Raw genomic sequence first — 8,438 nt, 5'->3', positions numbered from 1 at the left:
CAACGGGATACCACTAGAGTTTGCCTAAATTTTACAGAACAACTATATTCTATTCCACAAATCTTGAGAAAATATAACTAATTCAAATATTTTCAATGCAAACAGAAAATATCATAGTCTTGAACACTTGAAAACATATATGCACAATATTTTGGCAAACCGTCAATAAAACCTTACAAGTTTTATGAGAAACTTCTAGTTTAACACTGATAACGTAAGTTACAAATCCGGAACGAGAAACATGAAAATGAAGATGATGTCCTGGAACACTACATTCAGTCCTTTGAAAGAGTATTTTGAATAATTTCGATGTCTGCAGCATTCAATTTCAAACTGCGTCCGCTTCTACCGATTCTTTCAGGCTCATTTATTTTGCAGATGACATCAGAGTGGGCTATATCAAGTATGTCTGCGGGTTTTGGCCATTTATATGTACTGTGTTCTGTAGAGCGTCCACCACTCACTCTGAGAAAAGATACTTCATATTCTCCATCTCCTTGGTCGATAGATTTTATTTGACCTACATGCCACTTTTGTTCGTAGGAAACAACTATCCAATCTCCCTTTTCATATCGCAGCGGACTTCTATTCTCGTCGTATTCAGATTCAGTGGAAACAACGGTAGGACTTGTAATTCCCGCATTTGCTGAATTAGATTGCAATTCCTGGTCTTCCGTGGATTGAAATCTTGACGTTACCTCTTGTCTTTGTTTAAGAATGCTTCCATTGGTACCAATATGGTCTACACCATTTAAACAAACCTCGCAGTAGCAAGAGGTAACGGAAGTGCGGATTCTCCCCTTTTCCAGTGCAGAGACATGATGGACTTTCATCGTTCCTTTCAGAGCTATTAGGTTCTTATTCAGTTCTGCTAACTCTTGCCTAGCTGCATCCGCTTGGAACGAAGAAACAAAAGTGTAAGTTGCAGATTTATGGTGGACTCCAACATTTACGTAAAAGTCATTGGCATCTTGGACAACGAATTTTTCTTGTTTAATACCCATGTCCGCTGCCCGCTTTGCTGTTCCGCCGACACCATCACATGGCCCCTTGCCGTGACCTGTTTCAAAATAATTCCACGAGGCTGGGACACCAAGCAAGTTAGTGTGGTCAGATATTATGTAAAAGGCTGTTTTGTTGCGATACTGAGAGCTGGGGCTATCTGTCCAGTAATGAATGTAGGTGAGATTCGGAACGATCTCCTTCACCTTCTTTACAATATCTTTCAGAATAGCATACACAAGTCCTATGTTATGGCCCAAATCGTCAGATACAACGACGTAGTTCTTGTGTTGTAGGGTGTCGTTCTTCTTGAAATAAATTACAATTGGATGAAGCGTAACAGAAGTGCCGTTCCAGTAGGCACTCTGTACCTCATCTGCTGACGTACACGTGAAGTTTTCGGCGAAGTCCATTTGCAGCAGGCAATGACCATCTGGTAAATGGTCTTTTAAATTCCCCATTGCCTTATACTGGGCCTTCACTCGATTACAATGTTCAATAAACTCTGATGTTTGATTTTCTGCTTTTCTGAAGAACTCTTGTTTTGCCATTTTTTCTTCTACGATTTTTGTTTTCTTCTTTCCATCAGGAAGTTCAACTTTCTTCCACTGTTGCAATATGACCGTTTCTTCTTTAATTTCACGTAGATACTCTTCTATATTATGATTATTTTCTTTCAGTTTTCTTCCAAATTCATCAGGATTGTTAGTGACACTTGCACCTGCGTTCTTCATCGCTTTTAAAAGCAAAGCCATGTTCTGGTGTTTCTGACAAAGACATTTGTTTCTGCTTAGATATTTTGTGAGTGAAACTTCTCTCGGGCGCATTCGGCAAAATGTTGCAAGTGAAATTTTATGTGTGGTCTCTGCATTATATTTCAAATGAAGATATGACATTGTGTCGTTCAGCACCCTTTTTTGGACATATCCATCTTTTTTCTTTATTTTGTCATTTTTCCCTGGCATCATTCTGCTGTTGTCGTCTCTACACAAAAACTCTGCAACTCGATTCTTAATTGCCGCCATGGTTTTTTGATTCCGCGTAGCTTTCTGAAGTCGTATGCTTTTTGAAGTTTTCCGTAAATGTTTCATGGTTACCCCCAATGACTTTCTCATTGCTTCCTTCATTCTGTATTTCTTTATATGGCTTCCATATATGATATCCTTAACAACGTTTTTCCCAGACTGATCATTTGCTTTGTATGCGTCATTGATTTCTTGAGCAAGTACGTTTGCCACGACAACTTTTTCCTTTAAGATTTTTGGGATCTTACTAGGTGATAATCCTTCATCTCTAATGTCTTGTAGAGCTCTCTTCCTTGGGGTCATGTTCTCCCTTTGGTTCTCTGGATCGTCATGGCTTGTAGAAGCACGTTGTGTTGAATTATCAACTTTTGTTTTCTTTGACAAACGTTCATATCTTTTCGACACTTTTTTGTATTTTCGCTGTAAATTTTTATTTTCCTCTTCTAGTTTCTTGATTACACGCCTGGATTTTGATGTTGAACGACTTATTCTTTTTCTGGTTCTTTTCTTTGATTCCAAAGATGGCAGTTTTACAATTAGTGGTGAATAACATGGTCTGTCTGTCGATGATGAAACGTCTGATACCTGTATATTACTATCTCCTACTTCTCCGTTTTGGGGTTCTTCCAGCAGCGGTGCGGCTGTTTGTTCTTTTTTCTTTTGACGATGTTTCCTTACATTTTCTCTGATTCTTTGTCTTCTTTCATTTGCTTTTTTCTTGCTCAAATCGGTCACAGGTTTATAATATCCCAGTACTCTTTTTGATTCACGATCAAGATATTTTGTCCCTTCTTTTAACTTCTTCCTCTCCCTGTAAGCCCTCTGTATTTCCGCCTGGGTTTTTCCCATATCTAAAGACATATTAAAACATAACACTGTATGTCAAATTCACAAATAATCATTACAGAACATGGAAGTATTTTATGTAATTTACGTTATGATACATGTAATTTACGTTATGTGAAATGTTAACACTCCAGTAAGAGAAATGAACAATTCAAACGTGAAATATTCTATAGCAAAGACATTGAATCTTTGGTCTTCACTTATGACGAGTCTATTTTTATTTCGTCTTTATACTACGTGAAAAATATGAGAGCAAGTGTTTATTATGTAATTTACGTTAGGGGTTTTGCGGCATTGAAATTCATTAATTCATGCGTTCAGTACACTGTACTTTCCCTATTCTTGATACAAAAGGTCTACATTTGATGAATAGAAAGCATATTGGGTGTTAAAATAGGATTAAGGCATAAGAATTGCAAAATAAAAACAAAGGTATGATGTCGTTTCCTTCACTTTTCAGAACATGTGCATTGCTGTCCCCATATAAATTGTACATTCCCTTTAACTGATATACTTTAATTAGCTTATATGATTTATATGAACTTCTTTTTAATCAATTTGATATAGAATTACTTGCCAATCGCCTGAATGAAACACTGTAATGTTACTTGTCTATGGTCGTTTTCTGTTGACCTTGAATTCTGTACCTAGAAAATCTTTAGTGAATACCGGAAATAATCAACGCCGATAGTTTTACGGAAGAAAACCTGACCCGGTCATGCAGTTCCGAATATCGCAAACTAAGTTACTAGCGTATGTTGGGCATTTCTTTCAATGGACATATCGTAAATTACAAAACGTAAATTACATTTTGATAATCTTTTAATTTGAAAGCAAGATAATCATTCGAAGAAAAGTTATTTAGTATTTTAATTTTTCGCATATGGTGTCGTCTATAAGAGGATCAATGTTTTTTGTGTTTATCTCACTGCATGTATTACTTATACGCCTAACGTAAATTACATTCTTAAAAAATCTCTATTAAAGAGTCCTAAAGGGTCATGATTCTGTTTAATGCATTGCTGATACACTTACACTCGTTTTATCTAATACAAGTATATTAATTTACGTCTACAAAAACGAAGTTTTTGTATAGACAAATGTATATATTTTCATAGTTGATGGCAATTGATGCTTCCATAACGTAAATTACTGATTTTTAGCGACATGCTTGAAACTCTGTTTAATCGCATCAAATGGAATTATTAATGGAATTTGAATGAATTTCGTATATTTCTGTGTTTTATGTTTCATTTGATAGGAAAACATGCTAGATACATGACATAATTGATATCGAAATCAACATTTGAAGTAAACATACCTGCCAGGCGACATCCAGATAACGCCAATTTCCGTTTCTTCAGACGTCATGTTTGGTTTTATTTTCAAAGACAATCTTCCCTTTCTTGGTTTCAGAGAGAAGATGGACATATAATATTATGAAATTTATAGCAAAACAGTAAGATTATGAGTCATTTGTAGAAAAAAATCATCGACGACCGTCTTAAACAATTTCGGTACGATTAACAGAGAATAGGTGTTATATGATAAAAAATATGAAGCAACCTCCCCTGCGTAGAGTTTATCATATGTAAAGATCTGTACTTATGTGGCAACTATAAAAATTTCGTCTGAGATTGATTTTACAAAGTGAAATTGATTTAGCGATCATTTAACCATGCAGCCCTCCTTCATGTGGCTACGTTTCTGATATATGAATTTCGAATGAAAATTATGTAAATATCCTTCCATTCACCTTAAAAAACTTCTCCCCTTCTCTTTTCCTCTCGCATCATCTCGATTAGAACACCTGTACACACTGCAACAACGTACTATTACAAGATCTATGAGTTGATCAAAACGAAAGCAGCATTTTCCGTAAAATGAAATTTGTATTTATGCGCATGCGTTGACAGCAGCTCCGCAGTTACCGTGAAGGACTCTGCTTATATCATTCCATACATTAGAACTCGAAGGCCACTTGTGACTTGAAGCTATGCTTGAACTTGAAGCGGTAGTACCGAAGCATGTAAGTCTTCTGTTATTGTATATAGTAACAAACATTATCTAGTATGCTTTATTCTCAATTTGTGATTGCTTATATCCATTTTTTAAAAGCCGTACATTGCAAATTCGATTCTACTTTCGTTTCTTCCTCCTACCAACAACTGGTTAAAATTAAGAATATCTGATACTGAGGAAGGATTAATGTTGTCCATTAGTACAAGGAGTATCGCATGATCAGTATCGGGTAGTTTGTGAGTAGTTGTATTTGTTATCTATTGAAAGATGCATGATATCCCACCATCATATATATCATTAATTTATGATGGTTGTTTTTGATGTTGTGCAACATTTGGTCACGGCCTGTCAAACAGTCAAAGGCTAGGCGCATTAGATTTGCTTAATTGCTTTCACATGGAACTAATGTTAAGTAAATTTCATTCACATTAAATCGTGATGTAAATTTGAATTCGAATTAGTAAACTAATGCGCATTAAAATCTCCGTGTGAACACATTTCAGATTTAATTTGCATTAACTTATGTTTATTGCGAATTAGATTCTTCTTGTAAACGAGGCATATGATATTTAGATATTGAAGACCTACAGAAGATTGAAAAAAAAATGGCTAAAAACATAAAAACTGATATGATTTCTGATTAAGTTTGTTTCGAATGTCTCAAGTAAACACAATATAGTATGGTGGTAGAAAATGAAATATGTGTTAAACATGCTGGCTTTAAATTGAAGATTGCTGTACTAAGTCCCCCCCCCCCCCTTTTTCCCCCCTTTTTAGCTCACTTGAGCTGAAAGCTCAAGTCAGCTTTTCTGATCCTCTGTTGCCCGTCATCTGTCCGTCTGTAAACTTTACATTTTTGACTTCTTCTCCAGAACAACTTGGCCATCAGAGCTGGTAGGCATCGATCTTTAGCGTACCACACCTGCTGTGACACAGGGCCTCAGTTTATGTGCGGTCTCGTCTGAAGGACCGCCCCATTTAATCTCCTCTTAATCCCACTGATGATGACCCATGTATGGGGCCAGGGTAGTGTAACAATAAAATTTAAAATTCATAAGATTCACTTACAAAACTAGGGTACAAGTTAGTAGTTTAAGTGATATATACAACAACCTCATGTACAATGACATGAAGTACGGTCATTAATTTAAAATATGTTGTATCTTTGCATATCGACTATGCTTAGGTTAGCAGTATGAACCAATGAGTCTATTATTATTCATTTCCAGTACTCCTTCAATATACAGTGTAATTTTGAAGAACTTTTAATATTCTGTAATTAAAACACAAGTGAAGCCAAATATTACATGTAGCAAACAGCTTATTGTTACAGCATGCAAAGGAGTCTGAAGTTTTATTAATTAAAAATAAAAATCCGGAAAAAATATCCAATCCAGAAAAAAATATTCAAGTGCTGTCTTCTAATAAAAGAAGACTGGATATTTTTTTCCGGATTGGATTTTTTTTTTTAATTTTTATTAGGTCACCTGAGTAAACTATTGCAATTGGTTTTTGTGAGTCGTCCGTCGTGCGTTAACAATGGCAAATAAAACTTCAAATTACTCGCCCTTGATTACAGGTGGCGCACGATCCGTTTATGTCCATGGCGTTTCTAACCTCCATTTTAAGAGAGCGACGGAAGGACATGTTTAGAGTAGAAAGTTGTTGAATATTTAGTAACGATGGCATATTACGGTTCGTGAGACTTCACTGCGCTTAGAGACGAACTTAGAAAACGCAATGCAAGACTCTCTCAGGGCGGAAAGGAGAACATCTTGAGAGTTTCAGTTGCAACCAAATTTTCTCTGTCATATCGATTAAATAAATGACATTCAATACAATTGAATGTGTTTTACTATAAACTATATAATTCTTGATTAATTTAACATGCTTAAACCGTAGTTTAGGTTGAATATGTAATATACAATCATAATTCTTTATAAGTGCATGTTTAAAACAATAAGATGCCCCCCCCCCCCCCCCCCCCCCTCCTGAGAATCAAGAATATCGATTATTAGATATATTCATATATCTCTGAATTTCTATTATTAAGCTTGAAAGAGTTGTCCCCCGTAAGTATTTCCATTAGTTACAGTAAACAAAGCTCCGGGCTGGAGCTTTCGTCATTTCTACTGGTGAACCAAAAACATGGATGCTATTATTTCTGAAAGTGCTTTTTAGCGCGATTTGTTTTTACTGAGGAAACCTATATATCAAATTTAAGTGGAATAAATACTGAATATATCTGACATTGTATCACACAACCTCTCCGATCCAACTGAGTCCGAGAAAAGTGTGAAAAATTCGGTTGACCAATGTAAAATCATTTGATGAAGCCTTCGTGTACAATATGATTTTCTTGTGCAGCAATTAAGTCAAAATACTTTAACGATAATAAATAGCATTTATATAGAATAAAAGCGATATACTTAGGTGTTCCTATGGGGACAACAATCCCGGTAACAGACTGAATTTCGATAATCTTCTGTTCTGTCACTGCTCTATCCGCCTTAACTCCGTACCAGCCTGTCCTTTTTTGATTTTCTTTCTTGTGTGAACAAATTATGTCTGGTACACTGCACAGTTTAGATTTTGCACGACTTCTGTTTTGATTTGATAATTTCTGATGATGATTTTCACAAATAATAAACGCCCTTGTGAGTTCAGTCGGTAAAAATCCTGATTCGGTTAATAAAACAGTTCTTGTGTCGGCTGGTACATTTTCCAATGAAATTTTATTTAGAGAACACGAAATATTATCTTCTTTGGTCTTAAAATTACATTTACTTTCTAATAAACTGAATTTTACCGCCATATTGTTTACACGTCATACTGGAACTACCTCCATTCAAAAAGAGTTCGACATAAGGGAGATAAGTAAATACCGAAGAGCTTGCTATATTTAGATTTTTAAAATGGGAATTAGAGGTAAACGTTACATTTACCCATTTATTTCTTGTTTCATATAAAAAGTTCCCTTGTTCAGAAATTCATTTTAATATCTTTTCACACTGGTATCTGTGTGCAAATATAAATAAAGTTAGGATGAAAAGTTGTGTTATTTAACATGTATACTTAATATATTTAAATAAAAAGGGAACAAATCCAGTATTCTGACACTTTTATATAAGATTTCTAATTCTGTCTCTATGGCCATGTTTATTAATGCCCATATCCTATACTTGAGGTGTTTAAAAGGGATATTTAACATCGCATTAGTTTAGATGGAAAATACACGTATGACCAAGTGACACTTGGTTTCCATGGCAACCAGGCCCAAGCATCACAACATTATGGTTATCTATGGTGTATCAACACATCATAAATACTTTCTCAAAGTATCATAATTTTTCATCATATATCATGGCCACATCATTTTGATCATTGCATAGAACTGGTATTAAAATGTGTAGTAATATTGAATGTATATGTATAACTTCTCTTTATTAAATAAAATACACGATAGAGAAGGTAGGTATAACACATTCATATCTCATAACTTCACATTAACAGTTTATTTGCGTGTTTTAAATTAATCATATC

The 8,438-nt window shown here is 35.1% G+C and overlaps 2 protein-coding genes across 8 annotated transcripts in view; one reads left to right on the top strand and one right to left on the bottom strand.

The window, feature by feature from the left end:
• Positions 1–275: 275 nt before the first annotated feature.
• LOC125676199 (uncharacterized) lies at positions 276–4,318 on the bottom strand. Its single transcript, XM_048914095.2, has 2 exons — positions 4,195–4,318; positions 276–2,878 (listed from the first exon to the last, which is right to left on the bottom strand). Exon 2 carries the CDS (start codon positions 2,874–2,876, stop codon positions 276–278), a length of 2,601 nt encoding a protein of 866 aa, XP_048770052.2. The 5' UTR covers positions 2,877–2,878; positions 4,195–4,318.
• A 472-nt stretch (positions 4,319–4,790) lies between these two features.
• LOC125674775 (uncharacterized) overlaps positions 4,791–8,438 on the top strand; it is a 47,089-nt gene continuing 43,441 nt past the window's right edge. For all 7 annotated transcript variants that reach the window (XR_007370250.1, XM_048912052.2, XM_048912055.2 and 4 more), the window contains exon 1: positions 4,791–4,902. The gene's annotated coding sequence lies outside the window, so the exon portion shown is untranslated. The remainder of the gene's footprint in view (positions 4,903–8,438) is intronic.

Source organism: Ostrea edulis, chromosome 3, assembly GCF_947568905.1.
Source record: "Ostrea edulis chromosome 3, xbOstEdul1.1, whole genome shotgun sequence".
NCBI classification, from domain to species: Eukaryota; Metazoa; Mollusca; class Bivalvia; order Ostreida; family Ostreidae; genus Ostrea; species Ostrea edulis.
Note: the sequence above shows the minus strand (reverse complement) of the source record. Positions and strands in the feature narration are given on the sequence as shown.

Excerpts from the sequence above, each read along its gene's own strand:
- LOC125676199 (XM_048914095.2), bottom strand. The coding sequence starts at position 2,876 with ATGGGAAAAACCCAGGCGGAAATACAGAGGGCTTACAGGGAGAGGAAG.